Source organism: Aythya fuligula, chromosome 24, assembly GCF_009819795.1.
Source record: "Aythya fuligula isolate bAytFul2 chromosome 24, bAytFul2.pri, whole genome shotgun sequence".
In the NCBI taxonomy this organism is placed as follows: Eukaryota; Metazoa; Chordata; class Aves; order Anseriformes; family Anatidae; genus Aythya; species Aythya fuligula.
Window position 1 is genome coordinate 2,052,793 of NC_045582.1, and position 22,874 is coordinate 2,075,666.

Below are 22,874 nucleotides of genomic sequence, written 5' to 3' on the forward strand. Positions count from 1 at the left end.
CCCGCGCAGCGCGGCGGGCCCGGAGCCGGCGGCGGCGGCGGCGGCGGGGCCGGTGGGCGGGATCCACCGCCCGGGCCTCCCCGGGGCTCCCCGCCCCCGGCCCGCCCCGCCGGGGGGGCTGCACGGAGCCGGGCACCCCCGCCTAGCTCCCGGCTTCTCTCCCCGGCCGGTCCCGGGAGAGGCTGCGCCGCGGGACCCCTGCCCCGGGGGTGGGATGGGGAAGCGGGGGACGCACCGGGGGCACCCCCAAGCCCCCAGCCCGGGGCATCCGCAGCGAACGGAGCCGCCGGGGAGCGCCGAGCCCCCCCGGGTCCCTGCGTGGGAACGGCGCTGCCCCCCCGGAGGGTGATGCCCGGAGCTGGGCTGTGCCCCCCGCCGCTGCCCCCGCCCCGGGGCTGCCCCCGGCCCAGCCCCGGGGACACCGGGAATCCCCCCAAGCCCCCCCCCACCCGGTGCCGTTCCTCCTCCCCCGCCACGGAGCGCGACCCCTCCCGGCCGCCGCCTCCCGCAGGCACCGGCATCGCTTACCCGGGGAAACCGGAGCCGAGGCGGGCAGCGAGGCGGCCTCAGCCCGGGGGGGGGACACGGAGCGGGCCCCCAGCCCAGCCCCGAGCTGCCCGGACCGGGGCTCTCCGGGCTGCGCTCAGGACCATGGAGAGCGGCCGCCGTTACCGGGCCCGGCCCGTTCCCGGTGCCCCCCGTTCCCGGTTGGGGCCGCTCCACGCGGCCGGCAGCACCGGGGCTCTCCCCGCCTGCCCCCGCGGGACACCGGGCATCGGGGACGAGGAGAGGAGACCTTGTGAGCAAGGATTCCGGTGACCCCCCCCCCGGTTCTCCTTGGAGAGGCCGCTGCTCCGGTGGATAACCGGTTTACGAGGCGCCTGGCCTGCGTCTGGCTGCATTAGGACAACCGAAGCTGACGGGAGGGCTGGAGCCAGGCGCTCCCCGGGGACCCCCACGTTCCCCCCGAGAGCTGCCCCGGGGCTGCCAGGCCCTGGCGGGGCCCAGGCTCCCGCCGCCGTCTCCATCTCTGGGGTTGGGATCGCAGCCAAGCCTGCGCTGGGGCATCCTCAAAGGCTGCAGGGCAGCAGGCAGGGAGAGCTTCCACCTGCCCTCAGGCTCCTCAGCTCGCTTCTCCCCATGGTTGGCCAGGGAGCGGAGCAGCCCTGAGCTCCCCAGTACCGATCCCGGTGCTGCTGGGTGCTGTGCCCGCAGCAGGACCGGAGCTGGAGCTGCGGCAGCACCCAGCAAGGCAGCCACCAGCTGCAGGAGCGGGGCTGGAGGGAACCACGGACGCATCCAGACCGATGCTGGGGCTGCCGGAGCTTTTGGCGAGCCCCAGCTGATGGTGGCCACGGGCTCAGCCCGAGCTCAGCCCAGGGGTTGGGGGGCACCGGCCCTTTCCCACCCCATGGAGCCTGAAAACGCAGAGCCTGCAGTGCAGCGCGACCCCGCGCGGACCCTTCCCTGCCGCAGCCAGCACCGGTGGCTAAAAATAGGCAGCACCAGCTCCCCGCTGCCAATGTGCTGCTAAATATAGCTGGTACCGAGCCGGCAGTGGGACCGTGGCTGGCCAAACGGGAGGGGAGCGTGGCCCCCAACACAGGGGTGGATGGGGAAACCACCCGGGAGCAGCCCCCCTGCACGCAGGGAGCTGCCAGCCCGGGCTGTGGGTTTGGGGATGGATCCTCCTCCCCTGGGACCCTTTGCCCACAAATTCCGGGGTTCCCTGGGTGGGTGAATCCAGGTTGGGGAGCCCGAGGAGCGGGTGCCCTCACTGCGCTCCCACCGGCAGCGAGAGAGAGGCTGCTGCTGCTGCTGCATCACCGAGAGGGATTAATATTTATGGGCGTTTAAAAATAGCCGTCGCATTGTGCTTCCCCCTCACGTGCGGAGTCAGCGGGGTGCGGGGAAGCTGCTAAATTAGATGTCACCGCGCAGAGGGAGCTGCTCAGTCAGGCAGGAGCGGGGATAAAAATAGAGCCTGCCGTGCGTGCGTGGCTCTCCTGCAAAGCAGGGCCGGCTCCCGCGGGATCCCCCGCCTCCGCTCACGGCATCCCCGCACCTCGCCGCGCTGCCGCGGGCACCCCCGGGCGCCTGGGCAGGGACTGGGTTTTCCTGGCCCTGCGGGTGCCCACAGCCCTCCGGCAGCAGCTGCCAGGGGAAGCTCCGGCTGCAGGAAGCCACCCGGTGCCTGCCAGCGGCACGATGCCAGCGCGTGGTGCTCCGGTCCCCACGGCCCTGCTGTGCCCAGCTGGCGCACGACTGCGGGGCTGGAGATGGATCCAGAGCTGGCACCCACTGGCTGCACCGTGACTAGGTGGGCGCACAGGGGGCCAGGTGGGTCTGCGGGACCCCTGCCCGCATCCATTCCCTGCAGACGGGCGCGCAGCCACCTTCAAGCCCACAAGGACGCTGGCACCGGGTGCCCAGCCGTGGGCAGAGCAGGAGAAGCCTCGATGCCTTCAGCACAAAGCAACACCGCAAACACCTCCGTGCCAGAAACGAGACCCCAAAAATTGGCTTCTCCATGTGGCCAGGGAGGGCTGGCAGCAGCCGTGCTGAGCTGGGGGGGGCTCCGAGCGATCCTGGTGGAGCTGCCTGTGCCGGGCATGGGGACGGAGAGGGCACCCCGGGGGTGCCACGCTGACGGGCTCCGGGGCCGGCTGCGCCCCGGCGGGGTCCCAGGGGAGCGAGGAGCAGAGCAGCTCGGGGCAGGAGCTGGCAGCACAAAGCAGCCTCACCGCTCGGCGCCGCGCTGCACCCTCTGCCTCTCCCCGGCAGGAGAGCTCGGCGCGGCGGCGCGCACAAAGGCTGCACAGATGGCCGCGCGCACCGAGGGGCCGCGGCAGTGCCGCGCTGCTGGCTTTGATGGCTGTGCAAACAAAGGCACGGCCAGATGGTCGCCCCGCGCTCCAGCGCAGGAATCCTGCCTCCGCTCCCAGGCCCTGACCTTGGCCGCCCGCCCCGGCAGTGCCCGCTGGCACCGATAACGTGCCCGATGCCTCGGCTGAGGGTTCGCAGTGGGGACACCCCCACATCACCCTGGGTTTGGTGCTGCTGAGCACGGCACGGGGTGATTTGTGCCTTTAGGGACACAGCTCGGGGGTGCTGTGGGCAGAGCAGATGTGATGTGAAGCAGGGGGCGAGCGCTGCTCTGATCCCCTTCCCAGCACCGCGGCCCCCAAAGGAGCCGCCTCGGGAGGTGGCGGAGACCCCGTCCCCTGCCCGGGGAGGCGGTGGACTCACCGTCCCTGGGGGTGTTTAAGGGAAGTTGGACGTGGTGCCTGGGGATGTGGTCTAGGGGGAGATGGTGGTGGTAGGGGGGCTGTTGGGCCGGATGGTTTTGGGGGCGTTCCAACCCTAATGATTCGGTGATGGTGGTGGTAGGGGGACGGTTGAACCGCACGATCTTGGGGTCTTTCCCAGCCCTAACACTTCTGTGATTTGGGGCACAGACCCTGACCCAGGAGGGCTGCCTTGGGGCTCCCGCATCAGAGGGTGGCACAGGAGGAGCCAGAGGTTGGCCCAGATGATCTTACAGGTTGTGTCCAACCCAAACGATTCTACGATTCCCTGGAATCTTGTCGCTCATTAGAAACTCCTGGCTGAATTTTTGGGTAGACCTGTGTGGGGCCAGGAGTTGGACTCGATGGTCCTATGTGGGTCCCTTCCAGATCGGGATATTCCGTGATTCTGTGATTCCAGGATTCTGGGATTCCGAGATTCTAGGATTTTGTGATTCTGGGATTTTGTGATTCTGGGATTCCATGATTCAGTGAGTCTGTGATTCCGTGATTCCGGGATTTTGGGATTCTGGGATTCCATGATTCTGTGACTCTGTGATTCCGTGATTCTGTGAGTTGGTGATTCTGCGATTCCATACTTCTGGGATTCCCTGATTCCATAATTCTGGGATTATAGGATTCCATGATTCCGTGATTCTGGGATTCTGGGATTCTGTGATTTAGGGATTCTGGGACTATATGATCCTGGGATTCCATGATTCTAGGATCCTGGGATTCCATGATTTTGTGACTCTGGGATTCCGGGATTATAGGATTCCGTGATTCCACAATTCTGTGATTCTGGGATTATATGATCCTGGGATTCTGTGATCCTGGGATTCTGGGATTCTAGGATTCTGTGATGTTGTGACTCCATGATTCTAGGATTCTGGGGTTTTGTGATTCTGGGATTCCGCAGTTCTGGGATTTTGTGATTTTGTGATTCTAGGATTCTGCTTTTTTTGCGTGTGATTCTGTGATCCTGTAATGTTGTGACTCCGTGATCCCTGAGATTCTGGGATTTTGTGATTCTGTGACTCCGCGGTTCTGTGACCCTGTGATGTGCCTCCGTGCCCCCTGGATTCTGCTGTTTTGTGCCTCCACAGCCCCTTTCCCCGCTGCCTCCCGGCCTCGTTGCCCGCCCCCGGCCTACAACTCCCGGCGTGCCGCGGGGCCGGGGCGGGCCGCGCCGTGGGGCCGGCCGGGAGCGCGGCGGAGAGCCCGGGCCGGGCCGGGCCGAGCCGAGCCGGGGCCGAGCCGAACCGGGCCGGGACCGGGACCGGGACCGGGACCGGGACCGGGACCGGGGCCGCAGCGGTGAGTGAGGGCCGGGCCTGGAGGTGGGGGGGGGTCCCGCGGTGAGGCCGAGCCCCCCCCGGTGTGCAGCGGGGGTTGGGGGGCGGTGGCCGGTGCCGGGGCGCTGCCGGCTCCGGGAAAACGGGAGAAAGCGGGGGGCTGGGGGTGGGGGCTGGGGGCGGGGGCTGGGGGCGTGGGGGAGGCCCCTGGGGTCCCGCTGCTGGGCAGCGAACGGGGCTTTGTCAGGAGCTGGGCGGGGGGAGGCACCCCCGGGGGGCGGCCCCGAGTTGTAGCTGGCCCGTGGCCCCCGGAACGGGGGGGGGGGGCACAGATCCCACAAGGGGGGGGCAGATCCCAAGGGGGGGGCACAGATCCCAAGGGGGGGGCACAGATCCCACGGGGGGGCTCAGATCCCACAGGATAGGGCACAGATCCCACGGGGGGGCACAGATCCCATAAGGGGGGGGCACAGATCCCACTGGATAGGGCACAGATCCCACGGGGGGAGCAGGGATCCAGAGGGGGGGAGGCACAGATCCCACAGCAAGGAACAGATCCCACGGGGCGGGGGGCAGAGATCCCACAGGATAGGGCACAGATCCCACAAGGGGGGGGGCAGAGATCCAGAGGGGGGCACAGATCCCACAAGGGAGCACAGATCCCGGAGCAGGAGGGGCACAGATCCCACAGGGGGGCACAGATCCCACAGAATAGGGCACAGATCCCACGGGGGGGGGGGCACAGATCCAGCTGCTGCCGTGCCCACCCGCTCGCTCACGCTTCTGCTGCCTGCATCGGCCGGGGCCTCCTCCTGATCCTTGTCCCGCTGCTGCTGCCCTGGGTCCTGGGTTCAGGGCCTGGCAGAGCCCCCAGCGGCCCAGCTCGGGGCCACGGAGCAGTGCTGGGCAGCCCGAAGTGCCAGCACCTTCCCCTATCAGCCACTTTTACACGCAGCCAACATCGTCGAGGCACTCGATCCTCCGGTTCGGGCAAAGAAGGGTTTCAAATATTTACTTGCTGGGGAGACGGGGAGCTGCTGTTGCTGCCAGAGATAGGGATCGCGGCCCTGCCGCGGCTCCCCAGGATCACAATGGCTTGCGTGCTGGGAGCGCTCAGGAAGATCGCCCGAGATAAGCACCCGCTGCCTTCCTCACCTCTGCGGTCCCCAGATAAAGCTCCCACCCACACGGAGCAGGGGAACGGCTGTGGGAAGAGCCGTGCCCTGCCCGGTGTCCTGGGTCCGGGGCAGGAGGTGTTTGGGCTCCCCCAGCAGCAAAAGAAGAGGTGGGGAAGGAGCTGAGCCTCGGGGTGCTGGTGGCACGGCTTTAGGGGTGATCCTCCAGCAGCTGCTGCCGTGGGGTTGTTCCCACTTCTTGTCGAAGCAGGGAGGTGCTGGCAGCCCCAAAGCGCCCTGCTGGGAGCCCCAGGACAGGTCTGGTTCTCCCAGCAAAACCCTGGGCAGCCGGGAGCTCACGGGAGTGACGGGTGAGCAGGCACAGAAAGGCCTGGGCAGGGAGGAAGGGCTCAGCTCCTCCATCGTGAGTGCTGGTCGTGTCCCACCGTGACTTTTTCCCTCCTTGGATGGCCACCGGCCAACGTCAGCTCGGCCCTGACCTTCACACCCGCTCTGTCGAAACATCCCAACTTTGCTGTCCTGAACCGGGGCTGCACGGCTGGGAAAGGCAGCTCGGCTGCCAGCTGCTGCAGGGGCGGAGCTGGAGTTCCTCCCGCTTTTGTGTCTCGCCTCGGTTTGTTTTTTTTTGTTTTTTTTTTGTTTTGTTTCGTTTTCTGCAGGTGAGCAAATCCCTGGTGTAAAATCAGACGGCAAACAACACGGGACCGGGGATGGGGGTAGGGATGGGAGCTTCGGCGGCGCGCTCCGCCAGCCAGGCTTGTGCAATAACGTGCGAAGCTCTGTGTGCAATCTGAAGTCAGCAAAGGGCTTGGGCAAGGGCTGCGAACACGAGGCCAGAAATGGGAAAGGTTCACAAGTGAAATCTCTTGAAGCTGGGGAAGGCAGAGTTAGAGAAGTATGCAAAATTGTCCTAATAATAGGACCTCACGCTTGCCATCGCCACAGCTGTCTCGCAAGGCTGAGTTAACCTCCCGGGCTGTTTGTGCTCGCGTTTCACCACTCCAATCGTTTTTACAAGCGAGGAAACTGAGGCAAAGGGAGGAGGACTGCTCCACGTACAGCTTCTGAGCTTGGCCCTTTGCCACCCAGCCTCAGCTCTGCAACTGCCCTCGTTTGCAGCTGGCGCCGGGTAGAAGTTGCTCCTTGGTTTTTGACCGTCAGACTCACAGATGTCCCCACATGGAAACTGCACTCGATTCCCAAACATCCAGGCTGCTCCTCCGGCTGTCGGGGAGGTGGGAAGGCCCTCGGATAACAGCATCACCTCGAGAACACAGCCAGAGGGCCTGGAAGAGGTCCCCACCCCGGTTCCAAAGAGGAAACAATCTTCTCTTTCTCGGTGCTAATTAAACTGGATTTTAAAGCATCCAATGAGGCCGGTCAGCATCAGGCTTCCTGCACTGCCGCGTTGCTCTGAACCTCGGCCGTGCAGCTCACACCCCTGCACGGTTTGTCTCCATTCTCTTTGCTGCCATCTTCTAAGTACTCGAGGGCCATTCATCACATCTTTCTTGAGTGTTCTCTAGACTAAACAAACCCATTTCCTTCAAGCTGTCCTTGCAGGTCATGTTTTTCCTACACCTCTGCTCATTCTCACAGCTCTCCCCTGGCCTCCCTCCAGCACTGGACAGTTTTCTAGCTGAGGCCTTACCAATATCTAGGAGAATTATTTCCTTTGTCTGGCAAGCAGCACTCCTGTTTATGCATTCCACAGCGGTGGTTGCTTTTTCTTTCTCTTTTTCCCAGTAGTATGACATTTTGGACTCGTGTTATGCCTCGCCGCAGCCCCCAGATTTCCTTTAGGAGCTGCAGCAGATTAGGGACGGAGCTGCTCTCCCAGCCAGGCCTGGAGCACTGAACTCCAGCTCCGAGTCCTGCTTCCAGACCAAGTTTCCTCATCTGGAGTGCCCAGGAGCTGCCAGGAGACGTGCCAAGAGGCTGAGCGACCCGCAGATCTGCAGGTTTTTATTCTGCGAGGGAAACAAAAGCCTTCTCCAGATGTGAACCACCTGGGCAGCAGAAGCAGGTGAGCATCCGTCAGCTCACCTGGCAGCCTCTGGTGCTGAGCCAGCGCCGGCTGAAAGTGGCAGCGAGCGTCCCAGGAGCTGCAGAGCCGAGCACGAGGCGTGTGTGTGAGAGCCCTGGGCAGGAGCAGGAGAGCACAGCAGCTTCTGAAACAAGGCAGGCCCAGCGCTCCGTCAGGGAACTCGCAACAGCTGGTAGCGACATCCAGCGCGTAATGTTAGATCTGGCTCGGGCTCGCCTCCTGAGACTGCGAGAGCTGGAGAGAACAGCAACTTGTTCTTCAGCAGCAACAACACGAGGCCAGACAGCAGGAAAAAGCCCTTGCCTTGGGGTCCTCTGCAAGGAGGGACGGGCTGTAGGACCTAACGAAACCACATTTCCTTGGGACACGGACAGTGAGGATTTCATGCAAGACATGTCAAGACAGTCTACTTTACAGTGGTTCGAATTTGTCTCTCTGCTGTAATCCCTGAAAACCAGTATAGCAGCCCTTGTCTGCCCAGTAAGCCTGAAACATAACCAGTACCTGCTGCTGGTAGCTACCAGCGCAGCCGTCCAAAAAGCCACAGCGTTGTCCATAAGGCAGCGGTGCAAAGACTGCTGGTGTTACCCACTGGCAATCTGAAAGGATAACCCTGTTCTGCTTCCTCATCTCCCTGGGATTGCTTAGAAAAACCTGAGCTCCAAGTCTCCTTCCCTACAGGGGAATTCTGTTACCACTGCCCCCATCCCGCAAAGCCTTAAATTGGAAGGGAAAACTTACAAACCAGACCAGGAGACCAGCGAGCCTGCAGAGCATGCAGAACCCTCCTGAATTACGCAAACTAACTGGGTGATCTGTCAATAAAGAGCTGCTTTGCCTTCACTCGTCAAATACCAGCGTTTGCTTTCTTAGTTTAAAGTATGTTGAACCCAGAAACATGTAAGAAACTTCACGAGCCAAGTGCTTCCATTATTAATACCGTGATGATGGCTTAAAAAGCACTTAAAGTATTCATCTGAGTCTTGTGAGTCTTGTCAGGGAAGGCTCGCATTGAACACTGACATCTTGGTTCCAGGAAAACGCTTCAGCAGATCACACGTAGCTTCTGTCACAGGCAGGCTCCCCACACGCTGTTCCCAAACGTGAGCTGCTCCCAGATTCAGCCTCTCCCCTCAGAAACATCAGCGACGAGGTGCAGAGAAGTGACCCAACGTGGGATTTTTATAGCTGACAAAAATCTCAGCTTGCTTAACAGCAAGTCCCTCCACCCCCGCCGTGCTTAGCTGAGAAATTCGGACGGAGGGTTAGAGCAGCCCGAGTCCTAACCTGATCTGCTTTAGTTTCAGGGGTGCCCAGCTGACAGGAGAGCCAACATGAACGTGGGAACGGCACACAGCGAGGTGAACCCCAACACCCGCGTCATGAACAGCCGCGGCATCTGGCTGTCCTACGTCCTTGGAATCGGCCTGCTGCACGTTGTGCTCCTCAGCATCCCCTTCTTCAGCGTCCCCGTGGTTTGGACTCTGACGAACATCATCCACAACATGGTAAGGGAGCAGCGTGGTTGGTTTGGCTCCTGGGGCACGGGGAGGTAATCTCTCTGCACCAGCTGTTCTTCTGAGAGAGATCTAATCCGGCTCTTGTTGACACAGTTCCTTTCTCTCTTTCCAAAGACGTGGGGTAAGTTACTCAACCTGCAGCCCTCAGACTGCACCTTCTCCTCTAGGTCATGTATTTAAATCCAGCCTAGGTACTGATAAGACTCCAAGCATCTGGTAAGGCTGCCCAGAGGGGACACAACTGATTTGCCTGCAGAGCAAGTCCCTTAGCTGTGTCCACCTTAGCAGAGGAATAGCTGTACCAGGCCACAGAAGCTGGCATGGCAGCTTTCACTTGGGTTGATATAATCAGACTGGATTGGCCTCGTTAGAGTTAGGAAGCAAGATTAACCTTCAGCTCCTTCTGCTTAAAGTAAAAGATTTCATGCAGTGCAGTCCTGTGCTGTGCTGCAGCCGTGCAGTGACAACTTCCCCAGTGAGCAGAAGAAAACTGTGCTCTGTTTAACTGCTCACTTCCCTGCCTCTGCCATCCCACTGTTCAAATCCTAGCACCCTTGGGTCCTAGGGCTTGAGCAGACCTCTCCACAGCCATGTGCCCTCAGGCGAAAGAGGCAAAATACTTCAGAGGCGCAGCAATCAATTTTGTGTCATTTATTTTAAGTAGCATCTTGGCCTAAGAATATCCCAGAGACAAAAAAACACTCTTATCGGGGACCCTCATGCTCATGTTATTCACATCTCTAGTGAAAGGAAAACACCACACCAGCTAGAGGTGCTAGGGGCTGAGTTCAGCGCGTGCTACCTGCATTTCATCCAGCTCCTTCCCCTGCTCTCCTCTGCCAGCTTAAACGCTTGGGTCCTGGGAGCAGAAAGGAGTTAAAGCCAGCAATGGCTGTGCTTGCAAGACGTGTCTGACTGAGCCGGACGCTTGCTGCTTATCTCTAAGTTGTGTTCCACTTCGAGGTTAACTTGTAATCGGAATAGTAGCAGACCCTTACTGCCTGCAGGCCGAGCAGCACTTTTTTTAGACAGCATTTAGCATTGCTGCTGCACGGCAGAGCGAGTCCATGCTAATCTCCCGATCCAAGCGCTGCAATCCTGCAACTCCCTTCTTGCCTCATGCGCAAGAGCCGAGTGAAGAGGCCCCAGATGCAGCAGCCAAGCCTGGGAGAGCCCCAGCTAGGGGCCTTCGCCCTAACTCACTGCTTCAGTAGCCGCTGTTGGAGTTTCCCAGCAATGGCAATGCGTCCCTCTAGCGGGACGGCGTGCTGCTGCAAGCTGCCTGCCCAAAACCTCTCAGCGCCGTGCTGTTGGTGCTGAAGCCGTGCCGTTCACTGCGTTGATTCCCGCTGCACGTGTGTTTGCTGCAGAGCATGTACATCTTCCTACACACCGTGAAAGGAACTCCTTTCGAGACGCCGGATCAGGGGAAGGCTCGGCTGCTGACGCACTGGGAGCAGATGGACTACGGCGTGCAGTTCACAGCGTCCCGCAAGTTCCTGACCATCATGCCCATCGTACTGTGAGTACCGCAGGGCAGCTGAGCTGCCTCGGGTCCCGTGCTGGGTGGCGCTCCTGCTGCCCGTGCTGTCTGGGGAAACAGAAAGCACGAAGCGGCGTTAATTCCTCGTTTTGTTCCCTGCCTTTCCAGGTATTTTCTAACCAGCTTTTACACAAAGTATGACCGGATACACTTCGTAATCAACACCATCTCCCTAATGAGCGTCCTGATCCCCAAGCTGCCTCAGTTTCACGGAGTCCGGATCTTTGGGATCAACAAGTACTGAACTGCGTAGACGGAGCGCGTGGAAGAGGAGCAGAGGCGAGGGGAAGTTCCTTCTCTCTTGCTCTGTTTCTTCACCCCCGTGCCCACTGGGATCTGATTTCACAGCGGCTGTTTAAATGCAGTACCCAATAGACATATACCGCATGCTGGATCCTCATGCCCAATAAATCTAAACAAGCTCCAGAGTAGAGTTTAGCGCGGAGCAGGATACGTGACGCTGGATTTCTTTTATTCCAGCGTCATAAATAGATGGAGATACACTGAGACTTCGAGGTACAAAGAGGATGAGTTATGGGAAGATCATCGTCTGTCCCAGACATTGAACGGCGAGAACAGGGATGAGGGGAAAAGCTTTTAGTGCTGGTACTATTGCTGTGGTAAATGCACTTTAACATACATTTCCCTTTCTGAAGCTAGGTGCTTTAAGCGATATGTGGGGAAGTTCAAAGGGAGACAGCCAGACTTCCCCAATAGTTGATTGTTTGGGGGTTTGAGTCCCATTTCGGGGCAGGGGGGGGAACAGAACGACAGATTTGTATTTTGAAATCTTTTACGCCACTGAGAAAGGAAGTTCTTTTACTAAAAACAGTACAGGAAAGAATCACCTGCAGTTTGACAAAGCTTTCAGTTTTCTGTGGTACCATTCGCGTGGTTCAGGGAAAAGATTTACCAGCTCCTAAGCTACAGTTGAAAGTAACAACTTGTACCAGAATTTCTCTGGGTAACTTTGCTCCCGAGCCCAAACCACTAAAATTTTAAAGCACGCTGAGCACTCGGGCAGTGCAGCGCTTGGATTAAAGGCCAGGTTGCAGCTCATTTTAATGATTAAATACAAATGGCACTGAGGCACTTGGTACATGGAGATCGCATGAGCATGGGAGAAGCTGCCCATAGGTACAGGCCAAGTGAGAGATGGATGGCTGTCTGGCATAAAAAGTGGCAATAATTGGGATTTTTCACCTCCATCAGTCTCCTTGGTCTCTTAAGTCTGCGTGCACGTTACTGAGATCTGCCAGTCCTAACCGTGGACTTCACATGCGAGCCTCCATGTGGCCAACAAGCGATGCCCGACTGCCTGGCACTCAGCGCCACGCACAAATCCTGCAGCAGCAGCCCCTGGGCCCAGGGTGACTCTGCCAAGGGTGAGGGAGCTGCAGGAGGGCGATGCTAACGAGCGGCACACTGAAGTGACCAAGAGAAGGGTGTTACGGGGCACTGAGGACAACAGATGATTTAGTATAGGAACAAAAATAAGCCTTTTCCCCCATGAAACTACCACCTGAATGAAAAAAGGTCTGCAGGTTTAGACTTCCTGGCTGAGATGCCTTTCTGCTGTTCAAGGCAATCGGTTTTTCTTTTGGGTTGCGTGCCCGATGAAATGTTTTTCCTCATGCTTCCCCTGTAAACTTAGGAAAGCCTGTATTTTTTGTTGTCTTAGTGCTTATATTGTCTCACACTGACAATGGTAGAAACTTTTAAAATGTGCTGGTTTTGTTCCTGCATTAGCTAAGCCTAGCTTGAGAAGTCACAGTGGATATTGAGTTGTTTGATGGTCTGAGCACAGGACAGAGGAACTCCAAGTTCACACTTAGGATCCAGTACTACTCCATGTGTAATTTTAGGCAAGCTGCTTTACCTCTCTGTCTCAGATTAACTACCAGACTGCTGCAGAGAAGGGAGAAAACATTTAGCATACCTCAGAGGGATGCTGGAATGCATAGAGAATCATTACCTAATATGTTTGAAAAACAGAAATATTTTAAGTGAAAACGAAGCTTTCAAGAAAGTAGAAAGAAGATTTCAAGAAGGTAGAAAGAGAAGAGCCTGGCTTGATACTTGAGTGCTGTTCTCCAGAGAGAGTTTGGCAGATGTGTAGTGCACATGACTGGGGAGGGGGTTTAAACCTTTTAACCACCACGACATAGGGACTGCTGCTTTAGTTAAGGTACTATATTCCCTAAAGCTAATGTACTCTTTAAGCTACTAGACAATGACTTTTTTGGGGGAAAAAAAAAAAGTGGTTTTGGAATAGAACCGTTTTGTCAATCAGCTGAGTACTTTTGAAATTAGTAAGAAATCAACAGCACCAATGCCTGGAATGCTTACGGGAAGACTGCTGCCCTCAAAGGTGCAGCACCTGTTCTTAACAGGGTGGCTAAGGCTGCATCTGCAAGGCAGACCGTGCTGCTCGGCAGATCTGAATTCCTGACAACACACCCAACAGCCATGCCAAGGGTAAATCTCCAGAAGGAAGAACACTATTCATTTAGGTAGAATACGAGGGAGGGAACATGAACTTTTTTGCAACAAAAACAGTAGCTATACCACAGGTGCTTTTGCTTGAAGTATTAATTCCCTAGATACAGACATACACTGATTATTTCTAAGTATATGTGCTTCACACGAAGCCAGAGCAGTTTGGATATTTTTAGCACAAGCACAAATTGAAGGTAGAGGATCAGCTTTCTTCAAAGTACAGCGCTGTAGTTGCATCAAGCACCTTGGCATTGTAACAGCTGAGGATCTGGGTATATATTATTTCTGCTGTTAACTGACACTATGGACATTTGATTGCATTTTGTTAAATTAAAGGTCATCGGTAAAACAACATAGGATGGAATTCCAAACTTCTGAAAAAGGCTGTTTTTAAAGCCCAGAGTCTAAAATGTTGGGCAAAGCCTTAATTATAATAGTAAGCTTTTCTGATATACTTTATTGACACTGAAATTATTAAAATAGCCATTACACAAGTGTCCATATTTGGGGTTACATGGCAAATGACGTTCTTTCCAAGGCAGGTACAGCATTTTTTGCCATAAAATATCTGAACTTAACTTGGACTCATACAGTTAATCCAATCAAGTGAAATATAAATGAAAACTGGAGAAATATGGGCAAAATTGAGAGCAAGAGTTGAAGAAAGAGTTCATGTTAATAATACAGTGTATTGAGTAGCTTCATTAGATTTATAGTTACTTGAACAATTATTGATCTGGTATCCTCCTTAAGATCCCATCTTAAGGGTAGGTAGAAGAATTAATCAAAAATAGAAAAGGAACCATTAAAAAAAAAAAAAAGCAGCTTTGGGTACTGCTGGTCAAGCCACCTTCATGTGAGTTCTGTGGCTGGTTCCTTCCTGCCAGCGTGATGGGAGCGAGTCATACCTGACCAAATTTCTAGTTAAGTTTCTTTGTTGCAGTGGTGTGAAAGTAATGAATACAGTTCTGGGTGTCCTGGAACTCCGTATGGAAACCACTTCTGGGATATTTATTTGCTAAATTCATCTGGAAGTGAGTTCAGTGCTTGAAGGCTAATCTTGCGCACACAAAGTTAATGAACTTCGTCAAAACACTAAAAATCTCATGGGGTGAGTCATTTCTGAGAAAAGGGACATCGGAACAGCACGGACAGGAGAAGGGGTTTTTAGACATATATTTGCAGCTGGCATAGCGATGATCCAAGGACAAAGCCTACCTTGTGTGCTGAGAGTCAGAACGGGAGCCCAAAGCCTGTCCGCTCCTTCTTTTAGGCTGTAGAATTTTCTCCAGTACCTCTGTGAAGGAGATAATTGAGCATTATTGATTTTAAACAGGATTTTGATCGCATTGCACTTGACAGATTTTCCCCTTGACCTTACACTGTACATAGTAACTAGGACAAACTTCAGCTGGAGAACCAAGGTGGACTCCTTGTGTGACTGAGAAACAAAGGCTGGACAAGTAGGTACTTAAAATGCTTTTCTTTTTTTTTTGTTCTGCGATGAATGCAGGAGAAAAGCTTCAGAAACCCACCACTCCAGCAGTTTACAGGCACTGGCAAGCAGCCATCCCTCCGCCTGATCTTGTGGGCAAGGCCTCCTCTAAGCCATCATTAAGACAATGCACCAATTAACGCCATGTGGAAGCCGCTGCAGCAGGGAAACAATCAAGTGCTACCAGTTGGTGAATTAGGGAATCCTGTCTTGTAATTCCTTTAACAGAGCTAACGGATGTTACAAAGTCCAACCCTTTGCAGGAAAAAAAGCCTTTAAAATAAAAACAAAAGCCTGAGGTCTAGGGCTACTTAATTCTTGAGTACTTTTTTTTTTTTTTTAATTCATTGGTTTTTTTTGTTTGTTTGTTTTAATAGAAGGTTGGTACTGGCCCTTGAAAAGGGGACAGCAGTTGGGTTACCATTGTTAACGCATTAATATTTCTTATTGTGACTTACATTGCTTTATCATTGCGCATAATGTATTTTAAGCATGCAGGAGTTTGCGTTTATGTATCCTCCTTGGATGAATTTAAGTGAGCTAAATTAGTTTTGTTTTTTTTTTTTTAATGGAACATTCTGACATTGTACATAGTTTTAGGGTTGTTTTGTTTTTTCTCCCCGTAGCCCTTCTTTTTGCTGTGGATACCGAAGTCTCATGTAGAGAACTTTCTAAAATAAAAGTGTGAATATTTTTATTACTCCTTTGTACAGCATTCTAAGAGAAACTAATAAAGTACGTATTCATGTAAAAGCTTGTACTACATTCCTTGAATTCCACGTGGGCCGGTTTTGCTTTTAAACATACCATTGGAAGCCCACCAAGCCAGGGGCTGCAGCGAAGTGAAGAGTTGGCCAAGGAGACCGGTCAATAAAAGCTGCTGAAGGCACCCCACGCCTCACAGCCTGGCGTTGTCACGGGTCTACTGAGATAGCTCCCAGGCCAGAACATGTTGTTCCCCGTCCCAACGGATCTCAATCTGAAAATCACAACCACGCCAGAAGCCTGGGAAAAAACGGTTAGCCTCCAGACAAATTATCTGCAGCTGTGGTAACGGCAGCACCGCAGAATGACTGGTCAGCGAAGTTTTTTGGGTGAGGACTTTGCTATCTGCAGCTATTGCAGACTTTGTCCTTAAAATAAGCCTCTTCCTTCCGGAACCAGCCAGAAGGCAAGTAGGGAGTGGCTGCTTACCCAACTGCTGCCAGACTCCCATCACTCCAGCGGCACGGACGCAAGCTCCTGGCCGTTCCCACCACCTGCAAGGTAAGAGAAGACTTTTCGCTCCCCAAGCAGGCAGGTATGTTTTTAAAAGCTTTGCGAACAGCAGAGGGGGAGAGCAAATTGGTAGTTCTTGCTGGGTTTTATCTGGCTTTGAACTTTTCCGCTGGAATGTGTCCCGCGGGCACTGCTGAATCCATCCCACGTTAGGCAGCCAGGACTGCTGCTTCCCCCAGCAGCGTACCCCCTTCCTGACATGACAGTAACTCCCCAAAGAATCAGACTCTCCAAGTCTGTTTTTTCCAAGCCCCTGGGGTGCATTCAAGCAAGACAGAGGGAAAGAAAAGCTCCGCATGCACCCCAAATGAATGGGAGCTCTTCATCTGAGCCACGGGCAGGGATCTGTTACTATTTAACGGGACTCGATAAAGCAGGACGCAGAAGGGAGAGAACACACCAGCACCTAGAGAAGTTTCATTTGTAAATTAAAGTTGTCTTTCCCTGTGCCACGCATACCTATACCGAAGGGCATAAGCAAAAGCGAAACTTTGGAGTCGAAACCACTGCAACAGGAGCCAGAGGCCGGTTTCTTTTCTCTCCCTCCAACACCCAGCTTTCCTCCGTGGAGGAACCTGCAGCTCTGCGGGCATGCCATGGGTTGGGGGAGAAGGGGCACAGACAAAACGAACCCGAAATGCTGGGGATTGCTTGTTCCGTACCAAAGAGCTCCTATTTCCCTCGCCAGCATGCTGTTCTCGATACTTTCACTTCCTTCACCTTAGAAAAACAGTTCTCTTGGGCTCTGTTTCGAAACAGGGCTAAGCCTTACTCATCCGGCAGGCATCGAGACCTAAGGGGAAAAACGCAGAAGCAGTACTTATGAAGAAACTCCAAAAACAGGAAAAAAAAAAAAAAAAAAAGATTAAAAAAAAAATAAACCTTCTGTAAGGGCAACGTATTAGAGATTCAAGTATTTAGGACCACAATAGGTGGCATAAGACGGATAAGTAGCTGTGTCTAGTTTTAGTAATGAGAATTGTTGTGCTCTGTGCTGGGTACATGCAACAGATGAGATGTCTCCAGTGTGCCCAGCAGCACTGAGGCTCCATCCCATCCCGCAGCAGCAGCAGCTAGCTGTGCTCTCGTTTCTGCAACGGCTGAAGTTACAACTGAAGTTACACCGCAGGCAGGGATAAGCCCCACTAAGCCTAACGAGCAAGCCACAGCTGCTAATCCTCCCTCACCACGTGCTTCCCTCCAACAACCTCATGCACACTGTGTCCTTGTACTGATGTAGGCTTTGGGGGGTCATTATCCTTAAAAATTAAGGAGTAATGCATTTTGTTACAGCCTTCTGCTTGTATTACAAGTCACTTTGCTTGTCTTGCGTATTTCCTAAGGCACAGGCACGCTTCTCCTCGGTTCCAGAATTTATCAAGCCGCAGCAGAATGTTTAAAAAAGTCACCCAAAATGTGGCAAAGCAAATGGATCCAAGCGGAAACCTGGTTCCAGTTGAAAGCATCATCGACCAAGACCATTTCAGAACCTTCTGTCTAGTTACAGGAAAAGGAAAAACCTCATTACACCAGTTTCTTCCCTACAAACGGACAGAATATAAACTCCACGATGTGCTCCTGCCTGGAACAGACGATGAAAGCGACGGTAAAGTCCACATTTATCATTCTTGCTTATAATTTCCACAGACAAAGCACTTGAGTCATCCCGCTTCCTCTCAGTGCCTAATTAAGGATTAATTTGTGCCTGAACCCTACCACACTGCATCTTTACTGTGGGGACGACAGCCGTAACACTGTCTGTGTAACCACGCTAACCAAAGCCTCAAATCATTTCAGAGTCCTTCCCCTGTGGAGACCAGCAAGACTCGAGGCACTTTACAACCGCAGGAAGAGCCCATGACCAAATCGATGGGGTCGTGAGGGTGGACACCAAACCCGCGCAGGTAGAACTAGGAGGGTCTGCCTCCTTCTCCAAAGAGTGGTCCATCAAGATGGAAAAAAAGGCAGTAGATGTAAAGCAACTCGAGGCGCTGAGTGGAAAAAGGTAAGGCAGACACAACTGGAGAACGCGCCCTCCAGCCCCACAGTCACACTGTGATGTTTGTGTCCTTGTGTAGCAGGAGAAAGGGGACAAGCTGTGGCTCTAAGTAGGCTCCGCTACTTCTGGCACAACTCGCGTACAGAGGCACGTTTAGCAGAGATATTGCATCCTTTCTCCCCTCTAGAAAACTCGACGTGAATCACCCCTTCATTCAGCAACTACGGAGGATGCAACAGAATTTATACGTGGTTCACGAAACGGTAGAAGCCTCAGATAATGTCAGCTATGAAGAATCCAAAGAGAAAACAGGGCAATTCGTGGCCCAGCTTTATGCCAAGCTTATTGCAAAGGTTTGGTTTCTCTCCAGCTCCAGAGTGGGTCCTTCCCGGCCTCCTGCATGCCATTCAGGCCAGTAACAGATTTTTTATTCTATTTTTTAACCAACCAGGGTACCTGCATGAGGAAGCAAAGCATAACCATACCCAAGGGCTGCATCCTAGCCTTCAAGGCGATCCAGGTGACCATTAAAGATGCGGCATGGCGTGAGTAACTTTGAGAACCTACCAACTCCTCCATTCGGGAAACAACGCAGCAAAAACATCTTAGAAAAATGTCATTCAGCCCCTCAGCCACCTGCAGCTCATCTGCAAGCACAAACACAATAGAAATAGCAGAAATCACGTGGGAAAGGCTCAGTACACAAGTTAAAAGGGCAACTTGGGAAAGCAAGGCTGTTTGCAGGGAGGGGTGGTAAGAAAATGAAAGCAAGGTAAAGGAAGTCTCAGCTCTACATCTCATGAACTGCAGGGACAGCTCCTCTTGAAAAACTGGCACAGAGGACAAAGGTGGTTCTGGCTTGTTTTCTTTCCTCCTCAGAAGAGAAGTGCCAGGGAGAAAACTGGGTGGCCAAGGCTTCGGTGGGAGCACTGGGCAGGGGTGCTCGTAGAGGCTAGGCAGAGGAAGGAGGTACATCCCTGACGCCTGCCACGGGATTTGAGATTTGGCTTGGTTCCCCCCGTGCTTCATGCCTGCGTGGATCCCATCGAGTGCAAGAGGCCATTTAAATTCAATGTATTTTAGCACAGGCCCTAATAGGAGGCACGTGACGGCAGAGGAGGGGTCTAGAAATGAGAGAGTTTAAACAAACCTTGAAATGAGCAGGCAGAAGACTGTTGGTAAGCGTGCGAATACCAGTCTGACCCACAGCCACCACGTGAGATTTGAGAACTGTGATACTACTACCTTCAGACTCAAAAAAAAAAAAAAAAAAAAAGACCAAATCAACCAACACTACCTCTCCAGCTCTAAATATTTTCTAAATTAGCAATTTTTTTTTTTTTTTTTTTTTTTTACTGTTGCAGAAATCCATTATTTCCCAGAGAGTAAGACACCAACATTCGTATCTGATGGTAAGCAACATACTTCAATACTTCCACTTACACTGCTTTTACTGCATTTGGGTACGGTGGACTCTCTCAGGTGAGTACCAACCCCATGCAGCAGTGGTTGCTGCCACTACTGCCTCCTACCTGTGCTGTGACAATTGTCCAACTCAAAACTGGGCATTACTTTCAAAAATACTCCTAGAAACATTTCAAATTTTAAACTTAGGGATGCCGGTGAGCTTTCTGTAGGACTGCCTAATTTAAAAGAGAAATGTTTGGACACTCTTTCTGGTTTCCAGGTGTCATAGGTAGACAACTTGACGTGCTGAAGAAAGAAGTAAGGAACAACTGCCAAATTCTCTCCCAGTTGCCTGTTGATTTGAGGAGCATGTTTTTAGGAGCCATCAAAGCTGCATTGAGAGACACTGACCTCTTTGAGGAATTGACCCAGAAAGTAAGCAAAGTTCTTCATGCTGCCAGGATTTGTAAGTAAAGATGTCTGTTATCAGACTTCCTGTCCCAAGTGACAGGAGTACCACAGCTACCAACCCCAAATCCTCCACTCAGCGTGTGGCTGGTCTTCATCACTGCACAGGGAAAGGAGGTCCTCAGGACAGAGCGAGCTTCTGAAATATGTTCTGAATATAGACTAGATTTATCTGATGGTATCAAAGTATTTAAATTCCATATTCTGCATTTAACTGTGAATGCTAAATGTTCAACGTTAACCTCATAAATAACTTAAGGAGGAGAAAAAAATATTGCAGGACTTCATACACTTGCTTCTCCAGGTATATTGCAAAGAACTATCAACATAATTGTCTCTTAAATCCTGAAATTTCTCTCTCTTATTCCCCTAGATGGGAGCGTTTTTTAATGAACCTGATAATTGTGAGCTGACAACACAGAGCCCAAAGCTAAAAGACATGCTGAGCAGCTTACAGTCGCTTTCAGAAAACGAACGCCATAACCTGGCAGGAGCAATTTACTACACTCTTCAGGCTCTCAGCGGTAAGGAAGGCTTTCTGGCTACTTTAATAGGGAAATTCAGTAGTACTAGAATATATTAAGTGCATTCCTAGCTGCAAAACTAACAAACTATAGAAAACTTACAGAGAGACTTGCAGAGAACTTATATAAAGGAATGTAAAGACGGCAAGATTACATGACAGAAACTGCAGTGCAAATTCCAAAGTTCTTTTCCCGACGCTGCCACAAAACACGGTTTGAGCCTTTCCTCAGCCCTCAGCCTGCACTGCTGCTTGTACACAGCATTTGCTAACATCACCTGTGCACAGAGCAATGGCTTTATTCGTCTCACAGGGAGGCCACACAGTTAATTTAGTTCAAAAAGTCAAAAGAACTTCTGACCAAGCAATCATTCTGTGCAAGACTGTCACCCTTCTTACCTTACTAGTTGTCTCTGAAACAAATTGGTGGATGTTTTGTTACATACCTCTTTTAATTCTCCAGAGCAAACAGAGGTACAACGGCTATTCTTGCTAGAATCCCTGGAAATGGAGACTGTGCGACGTCAACGTACCCGGGTGAGAGAACAGAACATACATTACTGATATCTGGCTGAAAATAAAGCGCAGGAGGGCAGGGGGCAGTGTTATGTCAGGCAAAGAAACGTTTCGATTATGGCACTAGTAGCAGTACCACAACTCGAAGTAATCCTGAAAAGAAAGGAATGAATAACTGCTTGATACTTGGCAGGAATCAAAATACTTAACTCTGGGAGGAATCTCCCCCAAACACAAAAGTTAACATTTCTACAACTGTTTCACTGATAATAAGCAGTAAATTAGATCCAGCTGACTACCATTTTTCTTGAAAGCATAGTCAGAATTTGCTGGTTTCTTTAGCTCGAGATTAAAAACGACCTTTAGGGTTTTTTTGGACATAACTAGTTTACAGGAAATTGAACTCAATACACGAGCATGAAAATTTCCCAGGGTAAAAGGTCCCATACAGAAAAGTGCATTGTTCAGAGGGCCTGTAAGATGAGAAAGCACTTCACAAGTCAGGGATCACTACTTAAGAGCTTCCCAAAATTTTAACAATCCCATGTTAAGCTTTTACTTTTTCTGCTGTCGCTGCACAGGTTGAGCGCTTCTTCAGCTTTATAGGAGGAGACACGGAGGGCCGTTCTGGCGGGGATGACATCTTGCTCCCCTTCTCGGCAAACGAAGAAGAAGAAACAACCAATGCAGTGCTCGAGATGAGTGGAGTGAGGATCCAGGAGGATGGATCTGCTCTCTGCAATCAAAAAGGCTTCTCGGCCCTCGAAGCCCTGTACCCATGTCTGTATGCACTAGATCTCCTGAGTAACTCCCAATAGGCTACACACGTCCTCAGTTAGGGCTGATTTAAAGGGAGCGATTTAACAATGTAATTGAAATGCTATTAAGTCTCTTTTGAAATTTTATCCCTGTGTAGGCGAGGCACCCTTTTAAGTGTTCAGAGCTGCTTTTCCCACCCATTTCTGAGCAGACTTAAACCAACAAAGCTGCTAACAGAAGCCTGAGGCTGGATATCAAGATTAATTTTTCCCCCATATGAATGCAGGGTGCTAACTGAATAACCCACCACCCCAGAGAGTCCCAATCCTGTCAGCCGTACTGCACGTGATCACTTTTAATGGAAAAAAAATAGTAATAATAATCAAAAAGGTACAGAGATACACCTGCAATCATTCACAAATACTTGAAGGTGAAGGCCTGGGCGCATTTCCATCCCCGTGCGACCGCGGGGAGCCCGGGGACCTCAGGGCATTTTGGTGACCCCACAACAACACCCCCCAAGTGGTAGCGAGGCATAAGGGCTGCAAGGATGGTTAGGGAAATGGAGTACGTCTCGAGTGAGGACAGGCTGAAAGAACCAGGCCTGTTTAGCCTGGGAAAGAGAAGGCTGAGGGGAGAGCTCGTTAATGTGTTAATGGTGTCGAGAGGATGCAGCTGGTCTCCTGTCAGCAACAGGACGAGAGGCGATGGGCACCAACTGAAGCACAGGAGGTTCTGGTGGAATGTGTGTGGGCACTTCTTTACTGGGAGGCAACAGAGCATCAAAATGGGTTGTCCTGGGAGGTTTTGGAGTCTCCAGAGATATCCAAAAACCCACCCAGGCGCCATCCTGGGCATCTCTGTGTGACCCTGCTCGGCACGGGCTCGGACTGCGTGGTCTCCTGGGGTCCCTTCCAACCTCAGGCACTCTGTGATTCTGTGATTCTGTGCTTCTGTGAAATGATTAGCGCTTTAAGATAATGACGCGAATGTCCTGAGTGCTGCTTAATAAAGAACAACCCATTATGGAACACCGGTATGCTTGTAAACATGATTTGTGAACAACGGGGTGCTTGTAAATGCAACTTGTGAACCCACAGGC

The 22,874-nt window shown here is 52.8% G+C and overlaps 2 protein-coding genes across 2 annotated transcripts; both read left to right on the forward strand.

Annotated features, from left to right (window-relative positions):
• Positions 1–4,580: 4,580 nt before the first annotated feature.
• On the forward strand, positions 4,581–15,575 carry ORMDL3 (ORMDL sphingolipid biosynthesis regulator 3). Its single transcript, XM_032202659.1, has 4 exons — positions 4,581–4,604; positions 9,067–9,273; positions 10,656–10,807; positions 10,937–15,575. Exons 2-4 carry the CDS (start codon positions 9,100–9,102, stop codon positions 11,070–11,072), a joined length of 462 nt encoding a protein of 153 aa, XP_032058550.1. The 5' UTR covers positions 4,581–4,604; positions 9,067–9,099; the 3' UTR covers positions 11,073–15,575.
• Positions 15,576–16,033: 458 nt separating this feature from the next.
• On the forward strand, positions 16,034–22,783 carry GSDMA (gasdermin A). Its single transcript, XM_032202752.1, has 10 exons — positions 16,034–16,088; positions 17,444–17,706; positions 17,898–18,105; positions 18,287–18,452; positions 18,551–18,644; positions 19,464–19,511; positions 19,787–19,941; positions 20,348–20,498; positions 20,961–21,034; positions 21,595–22,783. The coding sequence occupies exons 2-10, from the start codon at positions 17,493–17,495 to the stop codon at positions 21,829–21,831; spliced, it is 1,347 nt and encodes a 448-aa protein (XP_032058643.1). The 5' UTR covers positions 16,034–16,088; positions 17,444–17,492; the 3' UTR covers positions 21,832–22,783.
• The last annotated feature ends 91 nt before the right edge of the window (positions 22,784–22,874 follow it).

Excerpts from the sequence above, each read along its gene's own strand:
- ORMDL3 (XM_032202659.1), top strand. The coding sequence starts at position 9,100 with ATGAACGTGGGAACGGCACACAGCGAGGTGAACCCCAACACCCGCGTC. Across the intron at positions 9,274-10,655 it reads CGAACATCATCCACAACATG|AGCATGTACATCTTCCTACA; the intron begins GTAAGGGAGCAG and ends TGTTTGCTGCAG. Across the intron at positions 10,808-10,936 it reads ACCATCATGCCCATCGTACT|GTATTTTCTAACCAGCTTTT; the intron begins GTGAGTACCGCA and ends CTGCCTTTCCAG.
- GSDMA (XM_032202752.1), top strand. The coding sequence starts at position 17,493 with ATGTTTAAAAAAGTCACCCAAAATGTGGCAAAGCAAATGGATCCAAGC. Across the intron at positions 18,106-18,286 it reads GAGGCGCTGAGTGGAAAAAG|AAAACTCGACGTGAATCACC; the intron begins GTAAGGCAGACA and ends TCTCCCCTCTAG. Across the intron at positions 21,035-21,594 it reads TGCGACGTCAACGTACCCGG|GTTGAGCGCTTCTTCAGCTT; the intron begins GTGAGAGAACAG and ends GTCGCTGCACAG.